At 37.1% G+C, this 23,034-nt stretch overlaps 1 protein-coding gene across 4 annotated transcripts in view; it reads left to right on the top strand.

Annotated features, from left to right (window-relative positions):
- The first annotated feature begins 2,794 nt into the window (after nucleotides 1-2,794).
- The window catches only part of LOC117413866 (POC1 centriolar protein homolog A-like), a 40,884-nt gene continuing 20,644 nt past the window's right edge, over nucleotides 2,795-23,034 (top strand). The window contains exons 1-9 of one of the 4 annotated variants that reach the window (XM_059000160.1): nucleotides 2,795-3,216; nucleotides 3,829-3,910; nucleotides 4,198-4,369; nucleotides 7,789-7,968; nucleotides 9,266-9,373; nucleotides 9,821-9,936; nucleotides 11,307-11,440; nucleotides 19,837-19,905; nucleotides 22,035-22,187. In XM_059000160.1, coding sequence (XP_058856143.1) covers nucleotides 3,202-3,216; nucleotides 3,829-3,910; nucleotides 4,198-4,369; nucleotides 7,789-7,968; nucleotides 9,266-9,373; nucleotides 9,821-9,936; nucleotides 11,307-11,440; nucleotides 19,837-19,905; nucleotides 22,035-22,187 — 1,029 coding nt within the window. In that variant the 5' untranslated portion in view covers nucleotides 2,795-3,201. Of the gene's footprint in view, nucleotides 3,217-3,292; nucleotides 3,439-3,825; nucleotides 3,911-4,197; nucleotides 4,370-7,788; nucleotides 7,969-9,265; nucleotides 9,374-9,820; nucleotides 9,937-11,306; nucleotides 11,441-19,836; nucleotides 19,906-22,034; nucleotides 22,188-23,034 lie in introns of those variants that run through there. The other 3 variants (XM_059000159.1, XM_059000161.1, XM_059000158.1) reach the window with 3 other exon arrangements.

Below are 23,034 nucleotides of genomic sequence, written 5' to 3'. Positions count from 1 at the left end.
GAGATGTATTACAGACCTGTTCCCTAGAACCATCTGTGCAATCAGATGGACCTGTTCTCTAGTACAAATATGAAAAGGTTGATAAAATGAATCATTATCTAAGATTAGCAGAAGGTTGCGCTGATATGACTGGAATGACTTTAATACTATTCAGTATGTGAGGCAAGAGTGAGGAAGGTTATTTTATAGACTGTATAGATTCTGTATAGACTCTATGGACATACTGTTTATTAGTTCCAGCAGCAACAAAGTCTTGTTGCATCACAATTCAGTCTGTCATCAGGACGAGTAAAACAGGCTGCTGGAATGCCATAATGTCTTGTTGTTTTGTTCTGTTTTAAACGAGAGTATAATTGATCAAGTGCACCCTATCAAAGGGCTGTACAGTCCTATTAAATTCCAGTAGAGTATCACACTGCACCTCAGATCCACATAGAGGATCAGTACATCTTATGGCTGACAAGTATTCCTTATGATGCTATGTCTTACAGTATTATAAATATGATTCTACTCTGACAAACATTCTTCACATTATGCAATTACTCACTCGACCTGTTATTCAGAGGTAATGCAAATGCTGTCGCGATTCCAGTTTGGAACCTGTTATCCTGCATGGGCTGCTTATGCAATAAAAAGTTAAGACTTTTTTTTTTTTTTTTTTAAATGCAGGCAGTACATTACACTTCTTGTGTGACATTAATACATACACTGTATAATCTAATCACCCTAAATGCTATTCTGTGTAAAGCAAATTATACTGTATAAGGTGGACATCAAATAAATCTTAATAGATCTTACACTGGGCTGGCCACATTTGGTTTGTTTCTCCTTAGTGGCTCACCTTCATTGGCACCAGTGGTATAGAAGCTTATAGAAATTACTGACATGTGATATTCCCTCTGCTTAGTGTGACCAACACAACATCATTTCTGCTCTGCCTGGTGCTCATTCCCTCAGCCCTGATGCAGTACCTTTTGTTATTTTGAAGCTGCACCCTAACAACACCCTTATGATTATCTGAACATAGCAAGGTGTTACACACTGTCGGAGTGCCTTATCATTGCGAGGCACACAGGCCAGTTACAGCCTTTTCAAAGCGTTTCACAGTCTTTCATTTCCAGAAGCAGAAATGACAATTGCAAAAAGCATTGGTGGCGATTACCAAATAAGGTTCTTCCTTTAGTGTGTGACGTCTTGTAGAGTATGAGGAAGTTAAAGGATAAAACATTAAAGGACGTGGTCTCGTTTTGACTGCAAACACAACTCGTTGGCTCTGTGCTTTACTGATCCTGAGCAGCAGTTTAAATAAATAAGTACCAAGAACTGACAAAGACAATAAAGCCAATGCGGTAAGATATCACTCAAGTCACGCAAGGTCCTTTCATTAATCTTTAACCACTTGACAGCACTCACATAACTGCAAGGCAAAAGAGAAGAACTGAACACGCAAGAAAGAGGCGGGGTACCCATTCACAGTTGGCTGCCAGATAGAAAGAATTTCATTGGATGCTGAAAAGGTTCACCTGGGTTCACAAGGCTGACGTTTCATTTAATCGCTGGGTTGCGTGATTTCCCAAGTAAACAAAAGGTTTATTTTCAACTAGTTTAAGACAAAGACAAAGCATTTCATTTGAACTAAAACAACCTCCAGCTACAGTATTAGCATAAAACAAAACCACATAACCGAGCAATATAAATAATTATATAAACATACCACGCATTGCAAGACATATCCTGTTGCATTACAGTTGGGGTAACGTTCATGCTTTATAGCAGTACAGATAAATGAGGAGACATGCTCAAAATTGATCTTGCTCATAATTCTATGGGGTAACTGAAAGGCTGGAATCTGCTGTAAAAAATCAGTAGACACAACCTTATTACAGTATAAATATTTTAGCAGAAAATATTAGATCATCTTGAGGTAACTTGATCTAATCCTTCTCCCCGGTTTAAATGTCCTTAAGCACAGATGCATTTAGCATGCCTCGATTTGTATTGTTTTAAAAGATATAACATAAAGACGGAATTAAAAAAAAGGAGGAACGTTTTGTGACGTTTCTGGAACAGGGGATATTTCAATACAATGCACGTGTGACCTCTAGTGTTTAAATTGTGGAACTACACCTTGTATGTAAATGAAACACCTCACACAGAATTGACCCATCATCAAATACTTTCCTTTCTGTCTCTGTACCCAGGTTAATCTATAAAGCTCGAACGCAGGTTAATCTATAAAGCTCGAACGCAGTTCATGGCAGCTCACATAACCTTTTCATTTTTCTATTCATCCTGCTTGCATACAGACTGTCGGCTACTTTGTTTTGAAAAAGGGTTACAGCATCTGTATTAATGTGAATTTTTACTAGTGAACGAATGCTCAATGTAGTTTAGAATTTTACAATGAAAAGGTTTTTTTTTTTTTGTCAATTAATACATCGTTACCATGGAGTTCGGGAAATGGTGACGCGCCGCTTTCTGAAAGGGACATACCCTGATTAAGGGCTTCTCCTTACAACTGGCGATTACAATAACATTGTACCTGTGTACATAATAAAAAAATGTTAAAAATATTAACAGGAATATACAGCATTAGCAAGCAGGGTTGAGTACAACTGCATTCAAATGTAAATGCATGCACATTGTACCTGTGTACATAATAAAAAAATGTTAAAAATATTAACAGGAATATACAGCATTAGCAAGCAGGGTTGAGTACAACTGCATTCAAATGTAAATGCATGCACATCAGGTGCATTTATATATAAAAATCATGGAGACTTTACTTATCAGCCGATCTTATTGGGTGTGTCCTCCCCTTTAAGATTCCGTAGTTGCTATCCAGGCGCGGATTGCGGCGCGGAAACTAAACTATAGTACAGGAGTTGACAGTTACGTTCTGAATATTACTGGAAAAAAAACCCCCAACAACCTGGCTGGATTATTGAAAACATAGCTGTCAAGCTTTCGTGCATCGGCAGATATTAACAAGACCTTAAGAAACTAGAGTTTGCATAACTTATTAATCAATTACAGTATATACATATGTAGGTATAAACACAAGGTAAACACAACAAGCCGAGTAGTTATTCAAAGAAAGCACTTGACTGCTTGAACCAACTGCTTCGTCGATATAAAAAAATACATTTGTAGTACATATTCTTTTTTTTAGGACTGCAAATTTAAAACATTTCTGGGAAAATGAGTTCCGTATTGGTAAGTAAATACATTTTGCATTTTAAATTGCAGTTTCGCTATTTAAAGTTGAATGTACTGAGATAGTGTACATGCTCTGAAATATCCCGTCTATTTTGGCCGTCTGTTTTAGTTTATCGAATGCAGTATTTACAATAATTAAAAGAAGAAAACACCCTGCAATTAGTGGTTGTGTTAAATTTACTGTACTTTTAATTGGAAATGTTTTACATAAATACTGGGGTAAATATATATTTACTATATTCGTTTTTCGTATAGCGATCCGAAAGAATGTTAATTATTTTTTTAGTTACTGGTCATTCCACACTGTTGCTTGGTCACAGTTTATTTCTGCGAATGGAAAAAATGATTCTAGCCAGTGACTGGGTGATAAATTGAAAAATCACGAAAATGGTGCATGCCTGAAATAATTCAACAAGTCAAAAGAGATGTTATTTTGAAAACTGCAAACCCATTTAGTTCACAATAGTTACAGTATATAAAAATCACATGGCGATCAATATTTAGATTTTTTAAATATATAAAATGGTGAGGCAATGTTTTTTTTTATTATTATTATTACATTTCTCAGGATGTGTAGAGATTTTAGTTTTTTCTTCTTTCCTTCAGGAGGATCCAACTTTAGAAAGGCATTTTAAAGGCCACCGAGACACCATTACCAGTGTTGACTTGAACCCCAACATGAAACAGATTGGTAAAGTATTTCTTGTTTTAATAAAGAAGCTGCTGCACAGTTTTCACTCGTTGTTAAAATCTGTGCATTCACTTGTTTCTGTTCCAATCTGAATAGAAATGAAATGTCCCAAACTGTATCAAACCTTACAAGATGTTATCATGTTTCCTTTTATACTAAGTTGTGCGTTTTCTTTACTGCCAGGCAGAATGGAGAGGTTGGATCTAACATACTAATAACATTGGATTTTCAGTTCAGTTTTCTTCTTTCTTTACTATTTATTCATTCATTAACATGTTTGTTTGCAGCAACTGGCTCCATGGATTCCTGCCTGATGGTGTGGAATATGAAAGCTCAGATGAGAGCCTACAGGTTCGTGGGGCACAAAGACGCAGTGATGTCAGTGCAGTTCTCTCCCTCAGGACACCTTGTAGCTTCGGCATCCAGGGACAAAACGGTCCGCCTCTGGGTACCCAGCGTGTAAGGCTTTTAGTTTGATATGTTTTGAATTCTGTGATTTTTTTTTTGTATGGACTAATGTGCACTGGGATCTAAGACCCGAGTTAGATGGGGCATGTGCTTTTTGTTGCTGATTTTGTTCTTGTTTGAATGTTGAGTAATTCACAGAATATCCCAAGTACAAAAAATACCGCCGTTGAACTGAAAAGGCTGCTAAACTGTCACTAGGTGGCACTGTTGCAACAAAGATTGAATGCAATCCTTAAAAAGTAAAGCATGCCTTGCTGCAAATTGATACTGTGCACAGTTATGAATGCAGAAGCCACTGCTTGAATAGAAAGCTTTACTGAATTTAAGATTATGAAGAGAAAGCATTGAGAAGTTCTATTGTCAGAGGCAATATGGCCGCTTTAGAAATCAGTGTCATACCTGGAAATTGATTTTGTGAACGTTAGTCCTTTAAATTTGTGATGCTGCACTGGTTATCTGGGCTACCAGATTTCAGCGTAACATTATCTGAAAGGGTACGCAAGCATTTTTCATACAGCCATTTAAAACAATTCTAATAGTCCATTCTGCTGCTGATCGCAAGACAGCATTTATTTTCAATGTAAGTTTCTGCCAGTTTGATTGAAAGAGAATAAACACATCAGTACACTTAGGAAAGAGTTTCTTTGAAATGGTATATGTTAGGTTAAATGTTTTTTTCTAAACAAAATGGACAAGTTGAAAAAAAACCAAAAAAACCAATTGCACAGCTCAGCACCTAGTGCTATTTGTGCTGTACCTGGCAGTTAATGGCAGGGATGCGGGAGAGACCTCTTGCCTAATAGCAAATGGATGAGAATTCAAAAAAGTAGTTCTTGCGTGCACAAGTGTGTCAGAACTAATACATGTTGGCAGAGCAGTCACTGAATAATTGAGAAGGTAGAGATGAAAGCAGACTACAGCTGGTAGAAACAGTGTATTGACAGTGAGGACATATTCTTTTGTTGAGTGTCTAATCTGTTTTCATAGTGATTGTTCAAGCTGTTATAACATGGGCCAAGAGGTTGTATCTGTTTATTGTGTTCAACCCTTTTTTCCTGTCTTGATTCCATTGTGTTTTAGCTAGCATCCCTAAACTGCAGTCCTATCTCTTTGAAGCGAGACAGGATTAACAAACATTTAAATACTGAAAGAGTTTTTAGTGGATGGAGCACCTTAGACTTAAAATAATTTTACATGGATATTGCCTTTAATGTAATGTCTTGTACTTTTAAATGGTCAACCAATTTGTCTTCTCTGTAAACCATTAGCATAGCATTTGGTTACAGACTGAATAATACACCGTGCATGTAATTAGTAAATGGCACATGACATGAGCCTGTAGTATAACAGAGAGTCCTCTTTTGTAATTGCTTTGCTTGTGTCAGAATTCCCAGGGGCTGCACAGTGGAAAGATAGTTATGAATCAATCAAATAGATACATTATATTTAATACAATTGCACTACTGTCCTGCAGACATGTAATCATTACAGGGGTTATGACACTATTCAGTTGCACAGAAAATCCATCTATCAGCATATCTTCCAGAGTGTGCTAAATTCAAAATAGATCATTGATATCGGGGTCTATTCATCATTGTCCATTGGTGGGATTATAAACAGAACGCTAGAAGCATTTCTTGAATATGCCAGAGTGACTGGAGTGGAGCTAAATTGAGTTAATAACATTTAAATACCTGTTCAAGATATATACATTTATACAGTGTGCTTATATCACAGAACAGGGTTGCAGGCCTGCAGTATTGCTAGTCATTTCCAGTGCAGAAAATAACAGATTACTGACCATTTCCAGATGTGGTTCTCAATGTATTGTCTTGGAAGCTTGAATGTAAACATTACAGAAGGCTATGTTGTGAATGTCATTTTAGAATACGTGCAATTGTCTCATGTAATGGATGACATGTTCATAAAAATATATGTATTTCAAACTAAAATGTCATTTGTCTTTAAGAAGTAAAGGCAAATCAAAGAGTGCTGCTGCAAAAAGACCTCTTCAGTTCTGTTTTTTTTTTTTTTCCTGGAAGAGACAACAAGCAGTCTATAAATAACCCATTGTAAATCTGAATCTACTCACACTGTACAAGTAGCCTAATTCTAGCATGTTACCTAATTCTGTATAGCATGCTCTTTATGTAGGGGATTAGATGGAATAAATGGCGCAGCCAGCTGGATTTATCAGAGAAGTCATTTGTTAAAAGTTTACCTTATGAAGGTAAATTTATAAAAATACACAAAACCTCTAAACTGATGAGGCAATTAAAATGAAACACGAGGACTCTTAAGATATGCTGCCGAGCAACCAGGAATGGACAAGTAGATGTTGCTCCTTCTTTTTGCTGTGACCACAATAGAGAGAAGTAGGCTAGGTGTTATTTTTGGCCCAATGCTTTAAAAGTAATTTCTTCCATAAAGAAAACAAGACAATTGAAATACTCTTGTGTTTTCTCTTTATTCTCACCGGTTTTATTCAATAATTATTTTCAAAATACATATATTCATTACACTTCTGTACATAGTATTGAACCATTGTTATCATCCATGATTGGTTGGGCTATATTGTTGAAACTGCTTGTCTGAGTTCAATTACAATTTCAATGGGCAATTGGTATAATAATAATCACATTTTCTACAAGGTGCTGCCTCCTGAAATGTCAAGGTATGATTATGTGCCATTGATACTGAAGATGAGTCAGCCTTTATAGACATAGCGTGGCACTGTCGTTACTTAGACAGAATAATAGCTTGTGTTATAACCCTGAGATTCCATTGGATGCGTTGAAAATAAGAGTGACTCAAGCTCTCCTAGCTGAAAAAGAGTACATGAAAGTGGGCTCACTTTAGGCGTAAGGACAAAGTATTAATACAATTTCTATTATAAGCTTGATAAGAATGTTTTTTGTTTTTTTATCATTTCTTTTTTCAACCCACTGCTATAAAAGTGGCAGACATTTCACCAAAGAAGATTTTTCAGAATGACATTGTGGGGTTGTATTGTATTGTGTGTTGAAAAGGTAGCCAACAAGAAACACAAAGAAACATACAGGCTTATAATAGCAATGATGCATTTGGCATGCTTAATTGATCCCTCTCAGTGTTTTATACCGTGCATTTATTTCTGGTAAAGCGATCCTATTGCTGTTTCACTAACTCACGTAAGACTCCCATCTTGCAAAGCAGTTTGATTAGCAGCCATTTGGGGTTTTACTATGAGTCTCAGCCCAGGAATTTAGCTCACAGTAAAGCTTTGAATGGCTCAAATTGACATGCAGTAGGCTATATACATTTTAATGAACCCCTGATCTGCTGTCATGTTTAAGAATATTTTATTGTATGTAGAATGTGGTTCCTAATTTGCTATTCATCTTTTTGTTTGTGTGTGTTTATTTTTTCAGCAAAGGAGAATCCACGGTATTTAAAGCTCACACAGGAACAGTACGAAGTGTCAATTTCTCCAGTGATGGGCAGTCCTTAGTTACAGCATCAGATGACAAAACTGTCAAAGTATGGGCAGTACATCGGCAAAGGTTTCTCTTCTCACTCAATCAACACATCAATTGGGTTCGCTGTGCCAAGTAAGTGGATCTCCAGCTGTAGTGTTTGAGGTGTGTACTGGTCTGAGTTTCTCAAGTTAAGTGGATCTCCAGCTGTAGTGTTTGAGGTGTGTACTGGTCTGAGTTTCTCAAGTAAGTGGATCTCCAGCTGTAGTGTTTGAGGTGTGTACTGGTCTGAGTTTCTCAAGTAAGTGGATCTCCAGCTGTAGTGTTTGAGGTGTGTACTGGTCTGAGTTTCTCAAGTAAGTGGATCTCCAGCTGTAGTGTTTGAGGTGTGTACTGATCTGAGTTTCTCAAGTAAGTGGATCTCCAGCTGTAGTGTTTGAGGTGTGTACTGGTCTGAGTTTCTCAAGTAAGTGGATCTCCAGCTGTAGTGTTTGAGGTGTGTACTGGTCTGAGTTTCTCAAGTAAGTGGATCTCCAGCTGTAGTGTTTGAGGTGTGTACTGGTCTGAGTTTCTCAAGTAAGTGGATCTCCAGCTGTAGTGTTTGAGGTGTGTACTGGTCTGAGTTTCTCAAGTAAGTGGATCTCCAGCTGTAGTGTTTGAGGTGTGTACTGATCTGAGTTTCTCAAGTAAGTGGATCTCCAGTTGTAGTGTTTGAGGTGTGTACTGGTCTGGGTTTCTCAAGTAAGTGGATCTCCAGCTGTAGTGTTTGAGGTGTGTACTGGTCTGAGTTTCTCTTATAAGGCTAGTGTGCTGTTTTAATTACTGCTCAGCTTGTTACATATTTTTGCTTCATCATTATGTCGTTGTTAGCAGGCTGAGAACATATCTCAGGCATGACAAGTAATAATAATAATAATAATAATAATAATAATAATAATAATAATAATCTACATAGTCTACAAGGAGTTAAAAATGATGCTTTTTAAAAACAATATTTTGCTGTATATTTTTTACATCCTATGACTAACTGCTGCTTTTGTAAATCCTTTAATTGTATATTTATGAAGTAGGATGAGTCACAGTGCTAGTAAAGAACATACAGGTTAACAAGGTCCATGTAATCTTCAGAAGATAAGCCCCTAATACATACTATAACATTTTATAATATCATTTAGAATAAAAAAAGACAAATATTGCCTTTTTCAGTAGAGGTGTTATAATTTGTTCCCTTTTTTTTTTTTTTTTTTTTTTTAAATACTGAAGTACACAGCTCATCAGTCTTGAACTGATATAATTTTACATTTCAAATGATGTGTCTTAAGTATACTGTGGAATCTTTGCATGTCAAGATTAAGCACAAGAGTCGTTCTTTTTTGTAATACTGAGTTTATATTTGATTTTGTTTATTTTATCATGTTCCCTTTATCTTTAGGTTTTCTCCTGACGGGCGACTAATCGTCTCAGCAGGTGATGACAAGACCATTAAAATCTGGGATAAAACTAGCCGGGATTGTATTCACTCATTTTATGAGCATGGAGGGTAAGTGCAATTCACTTTTATATTGTCCTGCGCAGCCCACAGAAGCCTTTGGAGATGATGTACTTGTACAATCTTATTATAGTTACATTCTCGCATTGCTAATTCTGCATGTGCTCCGCTATCATTTTTAAAACAAAAAATGTCCCAGAGTTTTAAAATATGCACACAGTTGGGTCTGTTTAATTGATCTAAACGATGGCTTCTAAATATTGCTGCCTGTAAAAATATTGAAACGTGTTCCTCATTTGCAATTTACATTTAAAGACAAATATACTAGCACTTTTAATCTGTCCGTGTAAGATGCTGGTTTTTATAGTTTTAATACACAAGGGTAAAACTCAAAAAATTGTAAGACTAGGATCCATTTTTTCTTTTTTTTTTGTTATGTTTAGAAATATGTTGTAAGGTGAAAGCTGCATTTATATAATATGTTTTGTTTCTCAACAGCTATGTCAGTTATGTAGATTTCCACCCCAGCGGTACGTGCATAGCTGCAGCCAGTTCAGATAATACAGTGAAAGTGTGGGATATTCGAATGAACAAGCTGCTGCAACATTACCAAGGTAGATATAGGTACAACATTAAAGATATATATATATATATTGTTGCTGTTATTAATTTGAAGTCAGATTGTTTGTTTCGTTTTGTAATCTCAATCCCTCTGCTGTTTTCATTGTTCGACTTAAAAGGTTACCATAGTTATTTTAGTTCCATTTCCTGTGGATGAATAACAAGCCTAGCCAATTCACATCTATCACAGACCCCAGCAAACCTTTTATTTGTATCTGTTTATTGATTTTCTAAGACAAATTTTAATTTGGAGAAATAATTTTTTATTCATCCCCAGTTTCCAAATCAGAAAGAGGCTGCAGTAAATGCTGGTGTCCATGTTTACTATAGCTAGTTGGTTAAGGCAACACTTTATATTTAAAAATATCTTGTGTAAAAAATAATGAAATGTGCTTCAGTAACTCAGAGTTAAAAGCAAGCTTCTACAATCCAAATAAGTCATTAATTATAAGACGCCAGCATTGGGTCTCTGACTGTTTCAGTGCTGTCAACAGTCCCTGAAAATGTATTAATTATCCTTCTAATCTAATAAGAGAAAATGACTTGCGTTTGCCATGGATTTTTTGATTGATGGTTATTTTTTTTGTATGGTGCTACACCAAAGCTAAATAAATCAGTTTTGGAAGCAGAATGAAAGTAACAGTTTGAATTTTCTGCCAGTTTGACCGCAATTGCATTTACATTTTCCTCATTAATACATAAATAAAAAAATAAATAAATAAATAAATAAATAAATAGGGAATGGAAAAAGGATAAAGTAAAAAAAGCCAAAGCTTATATTAAAGTAATATCCATAGCTAATTATAATCAGACTGAAGAGGGCAATAACAAAAGAGGGCTCTGTGACCTTCAGTTTAATTGTTTTTTCATACCAAGTTTGCAGAGACATATATATATATATATATATATATATATAAACAGTCCAGTATTAAAAGGCTCTCTTCATAGCATAGATATTTATTAAAAATATGTTTGTAAAACTGAACAACAGCACATGTAGACTGATTCTAATTGTAGCAGAGTTCCAGAAGAGGGCGTCACATACATACAAAAAAGTACAGTTCAGCAACATTCTTTAAGTTCAATAATTGGTCATTTAACATGGGAAGACCATTTTGTAATAATACTGTATAATTCCAGATTCAGAAATACAAAATAGGCTACCTTTTAATTTACTTAAAACATATGTACAGTATATCTTGCAATTGTATTTGTTTTATGTGTACTCGTTTTTGGAAGTTTGTTCTGTTGTTACATGTAAATGAGAGTGGCATGTCTTGCGTGTTGCACTTATTGTGCCTAATAAGAAATAGCTATATGGTAAAGAGAGAGAGAGTAACCATGTGCTGTTATTTGATTTCAGTGCACACTGCTGTGGTAAATGGGCTGTCGTTCCATCCGTCTGGAAACTATCTCATCACAGCGTCGAATGACTCCACACTGAAAATCTTGGATTTACTGGAGGGAAGGCTACTGTACACACTCCATGGCCATCAGGTGAGTTTGCTGCTAAAGAGATTTACATGGCTCATAAGAATATACAATGTTCATTGCTCACTTTAGTACAGAATTCAGACTACAGTGTTATTTAAAAACAAACAAACCAAAAGACTTTGTTGCGTGAAGGAGCTGCCCCTGGAGCAGAAGACCAGAGTGCAGACCACTGTGCACCCAGCTGCCAGTTTGTGAAGGTGTAGCTTCCAGTGAGAACATTTAGAACAAGGAGTAATTTAAATTGCAGCATGGCAGGTACTTTATAATGAGTGTCTCTGAAATAGATTTTAATGACGCAAACAACATACTCTGATTGCAACTATTATTGTAGCTTTTGCCTTAAGTTATACAAGACTTGGAGAGGACAATATTTTGCATACTGATCTAATTTGAACATCTGCACTGACATTGTTGGCATTCGTCACAAGTACTTCCTGCAAGTAATTATTACTTCTATTGTGTTCTGGATCTTCATGTATATAGCTGGGTCTACATTTGTTTCTGCCTTAAACTAAAAGGTACAGAGAGAAGTCCATTTAATAAATGCATGTAATATTTTTGGTTGACCCATTATTATAGCAATCTCGAAGCCATTTTTAATTTCTTTGCATGCAAAATGTAAACTACATGCTGTACCTTGGCGGACAAAATTGAACTGCTATATTGGGAACACACTGTACTGTGGAACATTGTTGGTACAATAAGGATTCGTGAATGGAATTGCAATTCAGTGATCTAGCAGTATCACACCCTTTCTGAATTAAATTGTAAGTCATTAAATCAGGGTTTGCCGTACACCAGATGCTTACTGTAAGCTTTCTCAACTGTCTACGCAAGCCAGTGCTTAAATTGACAGTACATGTCATTACATTGTTATTTAACGTAATTGAAGAAACCTGTTAGTTTCAGAATAATTGATAATGGAAAAATGAAATGTGTTTCTTGAGTGCAGGTACATAGATATTTCAAAGGCTGTCAATGCCAAGTAGCTATTAAATATTCCGTCCTGTTTTAGTTCGATCAATATGCTGCTTATGTTTGCTTATGTAACTGAAGACTGCAGGATGTTACCATTTTTGTATTGCATGAATTGTACTTCAGTCCCAGTACATTGTGGAAATCAGCAGACATTGTCAAGATGTCAATCTTTATTAATCTTATAGATTCTTGCACAAAATCTCACTCATAAAAGCTATATGGTTAGACTTTCATTTCAGATTTAACACAGGAATGCAATATTCTGAAAGCGACCTATAGAGCCTCCAGCAAGGCCTGCACTTGCAGCTAATAATCAGGTTTACCACTACCAGCAGATTATTATGATTGATTTGAGGTTACAAAAATTCTATTTGTCTTTTTTTGAGGGGCGTGGGGTGGCGTCTAAAATAGTGCAAAAGCATGTTTATACCAAGGGTGTCAGATGGGGTAATAATTTATTGAAATGCTTGGAATTCTTACAGGATCCTTTAGGCAACTGGCAGTAAATTAGAGTGACAAAATTAAAACCGTACAGATGTGTCCTAGAAAATGGAAGCTAGCGCAGATTTCAGTGCCAGTCACTGTTTTGGATGTATCTGTCTTGCTTTAGATTTACACTGTGTTTGGGAATAGTCTTAATCTGAGGAATTCTGCATGACAACACCTGTGTCAGGAAAAGAATGCTTAGCAATAATACTATCAAATCCAGGAAGCTGTTAAGGGAACAGAACCAACCCATAGGCATATTATAAAGTCAACTGTTGAGTGGTTAAATTCAAGAAACCTTTTGATGTGTAAGTAAAAATAAAGAAGAGCACAATTGTTTTATATATTTTTTAATAACTAGCTCATTGTTCCTGTTAGATAGCAGATGGTGTTAAAAGGCCTGCCTGGGGATAAATTTGCACTTGCACCCTAACACTGAAGCATAGCTCAGTGTGCCTGTATGATACCACTGCCTAACAATAGGAATCGTTAAATGGGCACCCAGCCGCGGCATGCAAATTAGGAGACAGAAAAGATATGCTGCTGGCACCAGGGTTTTGCTATACAGTATCTTAGGGAAGTGAAAGCTTTGAAAAGACTGTTGTACAGTATATGTCATTGTCCGAATCATGTTCCACATGTTGTTCCTATTTCTCACCAAGATCAGCACATGTGTTGACCCCAGTAATATCCTGGCCACATTTCTGTGAGGAGAGGATTCAATATCTCATTTTCATTACCATATCAAACAGGGGGTGTTAATTACTGCCTTTTACTGTAAATCTGCAGGGACAAGACTTTTTGTGTACAATTTATGTGGGTGACTGTGGCAAAGTGGTAAAGACGTGCAGGTGAGTGCAGTGCAGAGTAATCACACGGACAACGTTTGTACAGGTACAAGGGTGTTTATTTAATTTAATAAATGTCCAGAGCCTTAAGGCAAACCTGCAAATAATAACAGTGTTGGAAGTGATACAGCGGCGTGTATCACTTTGGTTTGTAATCCCACGGGTTTGACCCGTAACCCAAAGTCCCGTTCCGTCACCCACACAAAACACAAAACACAGACACAATTAGACAGTGCGTGATTCTAGTGCTAGTGGTGAAAACAAAGACAGTTCCGGTAGTGGAAAAGGTGAGTGGTGAAGTCCGGGTTTTTCGCTGGCCTGCGGCTGCAGCTCCGGATCGTGCTCAGTAATCTTTAGTGAAAACAACACACAAGACACGAAACACTCACAGTTTGTTTTACAATACAGGCTCCTTCTCGGTTATGTAATTTAACCATATGCAGAGGAACAGATCACTAATCCATGCCCCCTATTTATACCCTCGCCCATGACCCCGAGGTTAACGAGCGCATCCGCTCCTCCAGTCCTCGGATGGATCACAGGCCTGGGAAGAGATAGGATCCCTCAGACCTGGCTTGACGTACTTGCACCTCTGTTTGAGGCACCTGGAATGCAAGTTACCAGCTTATGGATTGTGGTTTACACTAGAGCTGGTGCCAAGTTTACATTCCTGCGTTTACTTACAGTGATGCTGGTCCTTTCCAGGTGAGGGTTACTGTGGAGACAGCTGCTCTCAACTGTGGGCAAATTACCTGATACTGCTGTCTTACTGTAGCTATTCAAATCCATAGTGTTCATCAACATTTATTGTGTACTTTGTCCTCCTCATTAAGACAGTTTAATGAATTTGTTAGTACATGGATGCAAATGCATTTTGTGGAATTGTTTTTGAAAGTGTTTAATCCTATCTGTAATATACTTTTTATTGGTTTGTGGGCAGAAATTAGTCTCTAATTGCTCTTGGATTGCAGAACAAAACAAAGGCAGAAAGGATGACTGTAGCGTTTCATTAATAGTAACATTTACTGCCACAAACGTGATACGTATACAGTAGATTTTGTGTAATTTTCAGTTGTAGATCGGATTATATGCAATCTGGCACCAGAACTACTTTTACAAAGATTTTTTTATAGTGCAGATTTAATTGTGGTTTCGTAACCATATTTTTCTAACCAGGAAAACATGTGGCTATGAAGTTGTATTTCAACAAAATAGGCTGAACTACCAAATCACTCCCATTGCCTCTTCTGGCAGCGACAGCACTGTCTGGCTCAGCATACAGGACTTCCTTAATGTTTACAAATCTCTAGTAAACCATGATAAGTGACCTACATAGTGCAAAGCAAATTCATTAATAAATTAACCATTGGGTTTTAAGTGGTTTTAAACTAAGTGGTTTGCATTTTACATTAGCATAGTACCAACATGTGTTATGTACTCACATTCCACTTAACAAGCACAAACCTTTTTGATGTGAAAACAATAACTAATTACTGCTAGTATCGCACTTGAATAAACAAATGAATGAACTCTAAAAAAGTGTGATCTTAATTTGGCTGAATTTCACAGTTGGTGTTTTAAATACAGAAAAAAAAAGAAATAGTTTATGAATGCAGCCTTATCTAGGCAAGCTTCGTTCCCCACCAAAAAATAACTTTGATCTGCAGCACATTGAGGCTAAGTGTTTCCTTTAGCCTGTGTAAACTGCGACTGAAGTGTACTGTACTTGCGGCTGCAATAAACAGGAAATGGCCTGTCTGTCGAGCGCAAAAGGGACTGGCTGGGGTACGTGCTTTCCCACTATATCTCAGACTGGGGAAAAACACCCTATGGGCGTCTTTCAGTGCCTGAAAGACGAAACATGTAAGACGAAGCTATTCCCAGTCCGTACAAGTATGCACACGACTAAACATGCAGACAGTTTAATTGACTTCATTATTCCAACAGGAAGTCTGCTGTTGCCTGCTGAGTGTGCGGTGGCTGTGTAAATCAGCAAATGAATGTAATCTCAAGAAGGAAACAAACGGAAAGACTTTCTAAAGAAGCCCTATGAGAATACTCATTCCGACTCAAGCTGCTGTCGTCGTAGTGCAGGTCATGGAGTTCAGTGGAAATGATAACAGCCTGGGTACTGGCATTGCACCTTGAGCACAGAACCTTCGGCTTGGCCATCTTGGGGGCAGACTGGACCAATGACAAGGTGTACTCTGTGACATTGTGGTGACCAGGTTAAAGTAGCTGGCTGGTGGATTACCTGATCTGACTTGTAATGTGACAGATCGTTGTTGTAGTTCTGTGGTTAAACCTGTTGTGGAGATGGTTTTAGAGAGTCTCCTAACCTCTTGCATTGCAGAGATCCCCTTTGATGCTGATTTTAAATGATAACTTGCTGAACTATTCTATTCAGCATCTCTTGAGTGGCGGAGGTAATGTTTTGTTCAAAAAGAAGGACATTTGCACACTAAAGATATTTCTAATGTTCTGCTCGAGGGTATTCATTTCCTGCTTACAGTTGCTCAGTCAGTGGTTTGTTTGCATTCTGAAAGCTCAGAAGTATCTGCATTTGGTTTGCAGTCGTCTGCTCTTGCCAGCCAGGTAATCCTAGAACACCTGTTTTAAGCAGCCTCTCTTCTATTAAGCACAGCGATCTGTACAGCGCTTGAATGTGTGAGCATTGCTTTTTTTTCCCCCATGTTTTTGTTAACAATGCTGTATTTCTTTGCTCAAGCCCTTTGGGTATAGTCTATTTCTGTAACCATCCAAGCGCGGCGTTTAACAATCCAATATAAACATATTACAGTAATAGAGTGTTATGGGAACTAATAACCTATCCCTTGAGTGAAAGACCTCCTTTCTTGCAAAGGTGGTTTCTTTTTTGCCGTAAACCTTATTTCTGTGTTAATGGGATTTTTTTTTTTATTTTCTACCAAGATTACTTAGCTGAGATGTAACAGTGTTGTTTTTTCATCTGTATCCTGTTCCTGTTGAACCGTAGGATAGGGAGCTCAACTGGCTTGCATAAGGTCCCAGTGAGTCATGGGCTATGTCTTTGAACCCTTCCTAAAGAATAACATTATTTTATTTTATTTTATTTGTATTTACTTTTATCTACATATATTCTTGTGTCGTCAGATCATCTTTTCATTTCTTTTATATCTTCTTCGATGTGCAGACTAATTAAACAGTTCAAAAAAGTTGTAAGAATGACGGTAATTTTGTACCACAGTATATTACCCAACCAGTTTCAAAACACGTTTAAGGCTTACAGTAATTGCAAAGTTCCGTAAGTACTATTTCTTGTATGCCCATTTGCAGGTTTGACTTTTTGATCAGAAGAATTGTATGAATTTCTAATTTCCCAGCAAATCCTTACCCCATTTATCACTGACGCCTCCTTACCATCGTTGCTCAAATACTGTTATGTTATGGGATTTAAAAACCCTTTTTCTACATTTGTTCTCAATCAGTGTGTCTCTTTTTGGTGCTTCAGTAGCCCAAGAGCCTCAGTCTGTTAGAACTGTCAGAGGAGTGATTCAGAATGACTCATGTTTGACATCGACTCTGAACACCACAAATGTATAATTAAAACACTTTCTGTTCCTTGGAAATTGTACAGAATGCATCCATGCCTTTTATTTTAACTCTTCTCTTGCTGTTTTCCAGAAGTGTGGTTGATGAACAGAAATGGACTCCTTGTTTAAATTGTGCATGTTTAACCCAGACATCTGCAGTAGATGCTTGTTTTAAAGAAGCGCTAACCAATGCGTTAACATTTTTATTAGCATTTGCAGCATTGTCACTGCTCCCTCATTTCTATTGTTCAGGATGAACACTCTCTTAAAAGTTTAAACTGCTGCTTTCTGGTACCAAATTCTTTCAGATCTTGTATCTTACATTGTCTGATTGCCGTTAAAGTCTGACAATCTACAACACAGAAGGTATTGTACCAGGAAGCAACTGGCAGCTTTTAATATGCTGTGCTCGATTGCAAGAAAAATCAGACATGAAATAAAGTAAATAGTCAAAGAAGCAAAAGAAAATATGTGTCGCAGATAATTTTCCTAGTGCTTATGAAAAGGTAAGAACGTAGAAAAAGCCATGGTTATCACCCCTTAGTGTTTTGCAAGCGTGATTGGATAAGCAGCCTGGATTTCAAAATGAGGTAAAAAATTCAATAAAAAATTATCATGATGAGAATTTTTCACTTCTAGTCACGAAGCACAGCAAACACTGGAGACTGAAATGACTTTCTCTGTGCTGATTCAGAAAGACTATGAATGCACAAAATCTGAAAGATTTAGATACTCATCAAGCCTTTAAATGTGAGGGGGAGGTGCCTTATAAAGAATGTAAAACTCTCTAATTTAGTAATGATTAATATTTAGCAACTTGACAGTTTACAAAAGTGAGCATTGCTATTCTCTAATCCAATAAAATGTGTTCTAAAAATCACCTTAAACCGCTCTGATCTCAATCTTCTGTAAAAAAAAAAAAAAAAAATAGACACTGCAAATTCAGTCAACATGTTTTCCCAGTGGAAATGTAGCAGCATAATCATCAGAAATTGAATTATTAATTAGCCTGGAAGAAGTAGACCATTACTAATTAATTTCTTCCCTGCTACTAGCATAAAATTATTTTCTGAAATGAAATGTTCCTCATATGCTTAAGAAGCATGAACCCCTATGTGATGGTTGAGATCACTAGCATTATTAAACTGGAATTTGAAAGGTGACTTGCATTACATTTTTAAGGAGAATTTGCTGTTTAGCTGGGATTTGAAAAGAGTCTTGAGGGTGGTGGAAATATCTGTTGTGTAAAACAAATTACACGTATGTTGTATTTATGCTTCAAGTTTTGCATTCAAGAAGATGCAGCGCATTACCACCCACCTTCGTGAAATACATATTTAAAAAACAAAGCATGACCCCACAGTGAATGGTGGAGCCCATCTTTTCAGGATTATTGATTAAAAAAAATGTTTCACAGTTCAGCCTTTGTTCACATTGTCAAAATTCTGTACTTCATTGAAAATTAGCTGGAGAAGTAACCATAGCAACTATAAAAATAGAGCATCCTGTTCTTTGTTACCATGCCTAAAAGTAAACATTGTGGACGATTCCACAAATGTTTGGCACGTATATATTTTGTAATCCTGGCACGCATTTGATATGAAGACGAATGGAATGCCTAGAGGGAATGACTGGGCTATGAGTTGCATTTTTGCTTTCTTTCTCAGATTCCTACATTGTCCCAAAAGGGATTATAATGCATATAATTATGGGTGACTCACAAACTTGGAAGAAACTAATGGCCAGTAATCGAGCTCTCATGATCCTGATTGTCTTCTCATAGCATTCTGGTGGTCGGAAGGACCCGCCATTATTTGTGTACAGATCCCTGGATACAACATACTGGTTTAAATAATGTGCTACAGATCTAGGACACCAGTACAGTCACTGTAAAATAAATACTTAAATGAGATAAAAACAATACAAACCATATACACCTTCATTCCTAGATTGCATGCTTGTTTTAACAATACCATGATTTCATATATATTTTCTGTATACAGTGACACGTGCTGCTGTATACTGAGATGTATTCAGCCACCCATAAGCAGACACTATGAATTTTCTGTTTTAATATGCCATGCAGTTTTTGGCATTACGATTTTATAAATAATAATCCTTGGAAATGGGGGGGGGGGGGGGGTGCACAGGAAATCAGTTCTGTGCACCTTGAGTACAACCCAAATTGGTTTCCTGTACATGGAGGGGAACGCAGCTCCTGAGGCTTCACAGATTGTTAAATTTGACAAGTGCCAGCTGCTCAGAGTGAAAAACAAGTCTTAAAAATACATTAACATTTGGCGTCAATGGGATATAATTTAATAGATTTGATATTCTGAACTAACAAGTGCATTCTTTGTATTTTTTTAACAGATCTACTGTATACATTACTAGCATTGTGTACATTTGCAATAATAGACTCAGCAGTATAAAATTTTTGAAATGTTTCTATTGCATGTAATCTTGTATTGTACTCTAGTTTCTGTGTTGCTGATATGCTTTGTGTATCTTGCAGGGTCCAGCTACCTGTGTGGCCTTCTCCAGGGCTGGGGATTACTTTGCTTCGGGTGGTTCCGATGAACAGGTGAATGTCTGTCTTTCCTTTTTCAAAAAGACTACATTAAAAGTTCAGTGTCTTAGAGATAGCTAGCATCACATGCTTAAGACTGTTACGAGCCACTGCACAAATGAGTCTCTATATCGAGGGCAATATTAGGCCCCTGCTGGTAATGGCAGTCCAAGCCAGCTCTTATTCTTTTTGATGGGGCTCTGTTTAAAATGAATGCAGTCCTTTAAAACACAGAATGTGGTGCAGCTCTGGTTTATATTCCCATTTTTTTCCCACTTTCTCTCCCTTCCTTTTTTCATTCCACTTTTCATCGCTCTCACAATAAACAGGGACCTTCCCCCTTCTAACTGATATACTGTAATAATATCACCGCAGTTCCTTTTAATCGGTGCATTGATGAAGGCACGAGCCAAAACTTTGATCTGCTTGACTTGGTTTCTTATAAGTCGTACATGATAATACTGCTCTCCTCACTAAATGCAGTCTGTCCAGTTCTGATCTTGTTGCTTTGTCCGGCTTTAGTCCCTGACCATTTCAAAATAATGTGAAGCCTGTGTATTCAGAGGTCAGTCAATACAGTCCTGTCCTTGTACTATTAGAACTGGGTAAAAAAAGCTATTGGAATAGATTGTGAGCACCGTTTAGAACAACACTCAACGCCTAATGCATTTTATGAATATTTATAGGAAGCTATAGATAGCACTCTTGACAATCCTATGAGGTCTCTCTACCCCAACATAGTGTAACTCACAACTTACTGAAACGATTGATCCCATGATGTGTGGTTTCATTCTATTGAATTAACTTCACCAGTTGGCAACTTCAGCAAATGTCCTTAATTACAGATAAAAATAAAGGCTCCTTACTTCAATCGTTTGTAATGAAAACATGACTTGTAATATAGTCCTTTCAGACTTTGACCAATGAAATCATAATTATGGCACTGCCATGCTGTACATATTACTAAGACAGGTCTAGGTTGTCCCTGTGTAGGGATGAAACCTCAGAGCCTCCAGACTCACATTGCACTGCTTGTTAAAATAAGGACAAACCTTTTAAAAATAAAAACAGGATCTCATCCCTGATTCTTAATTCCCACATTCCAAAGCTCTGAGCCAGCAGTTCAGCCTATGTCCAAAGCCCCAGCAATGAGCACTGTGTTTTAAGTAAACAGGTCATTTGAGTCCTCGGAGCGCATGGTGAAAGAATTTGTTCCATAGATTAAAACACAGAGCAAACCACAGGCTGGTGGATGTTGAGTGAAATGTCTCAGTTGAGTACCTGCAGGATCTGTTTGCACTGCACAGTACTTTTCTTGTTGAAAGATAAACAGGGTTCAGCTTCTTAATTTTCTGGCATCCACGCTAGTCAGCTTTTCCGATTTAGTGAGGGGACAGCTGTCTGAAAGAGAGGGATTCCTTTTTTGTATGTGGTCGGCAGGAAAACAGCTAGGAACGGCGCACTTTATCAACCGTTCAAAATAATATTTTAGTAAACAAACCTAAGTGAAATTAGATGCATGTATTTATTAACACATATCTACTGTGTGTGTATATATAATTTTGATGGGAGCAGCTTGTCTTTCTTTTTTAACCAAAAACAGACTTACCCTAGTAGCACAAATAAAATGATTAAAGTAGTGTGCTTCGTAGTCTGTGCCCAGCAAGCTATATAAGCAGAGATGTTTCTGTTTTTTTTTCTTGAAAAAGAAGGGAAAATATATGTGTGTGTGAATTTACTTTATTTGGGTCCCATGTTTTGCAATCCCGTACTTTATCAGGTAATATTCCTAATCTCTACTTTTTTAATGTGCCAGTAAATGTTTTATTATGCTGAGCTCTTTTTATTGCTTATTAAATTAACAAGGTTAATTGTGCTGAAGAGCCTCGTATTGTACTCCTGCAGCATAAAGCCCCAGCTGATAATTTCCTAATGGTTTATTTATCAGAGCTTTAAAACACTAGACCTACCTGCATCCGCTTCTATTCTTACACTGCATCCCTGAATTCCATTCAGTCACCGTGCCTTGGACATGGAAACATTGTATTTATAATGAAACATTCTAATGTATATTGTGTGCAAACTTTCAAAGGCATATTCGGTACAGTATCTGAAAGATATTGATAACCCTGTTTTTTCCTCAGGTCATGGTGTGGAAAACTAACTTTGACGCTGCAGATTATGAAGAGGTGCTGAGATCCCAACAAAGAGCCACCAGTGTGAATGGTGCAGTCCAATCCGGGGAAAGACAGTCAAGGTCATCGCTTCGGGCCTCTTCTAGGTCACGCGGAGCGGAGGTAAGAACTTCAGCTGTGTTAGGAAACATCCCGTTTGCTCTAAAGAACTGCCTCGCCATGTATATCTGTACACAGTGGTCAAGGTTGTACCTTTATCTTCAGGAAAAGTGATGCAAGTTTAAATAATCTTGTGCATAAGCAAAAGAAACCTGATCTCAAAGTATTTCAAGGTTTCCTTTACTTTGCGATATTGGGTATTGCTCATTCATGGTTTAGATAAAATAGTGCTTCTAATACTTTGAGCGTTGCGAGTCTGTCCCACGTTTTACCAGATTAAAGCCTCAGTGAAGTGTCATCATCCCATGAAAAGAGTATTTCCATACAGAGCACAGGCAGAGTGCAAGCTAGTAAGCGGTACATAGTATGTATTTTTTTAAATGATAGGAGACATTAAAAAAGATTTCTAGTTGAAAACGTTTGTCATTGAATTTATTACGTTTCTTTAAGCATTTCTAAATTATTTGTTCTAGTAATAAACAACCTGCTCAATAATTGTAGTGGCTGGTGTTTCTAACATTTTAATTTAAAGTGTACTGTATGCTTTATTAAAAACAGGAACAACGGCTTTGTTTTGTCTGCCATGTACACCTGGACTGGAGTGAAGTTGAAAGGAATGTGTGTAACAAAGTGCTTTATTTGAATTCCTCCAAACATTGAAGGCAGGTATACAGTAAGGAAGGCCTGCAATTTTAACACAATGCTCCTCCGACCGTATCTTTCAGCTTCCCGCACTCACTGGAATCCAAAACAAAGGAAAATACAACCCTGGCGATGGGGGTTAGGGTTAATTCTCTTGGATTGTTAGCAGTGGTCTCAAACTGTGAAATATCATAACATTAGTAATGAA

The sequence above is a fragment of the Acipenser ruthenus genome, chromosome 25 (genome assembly GCF_902713425.1).
Source record: "Acipenser ruthenus chromosome 25, fAciRut3.2 maternal haplotype, whole genome shotgun sequence".
In the NCBI taxonomy this organism is placed as follows: domain Eukaryota; kingdom Metazoa; phylum Chordata; class Actinopteri; order Acipenseriformes; family Acipenseridae; genus Acipenser; species Acipenser ruthenus.
The sequence above is the reverse complement of the archived record's forward strand: the minus strand, read 5'-3'. Positions and strand labels throughout refer to the sequence as shown.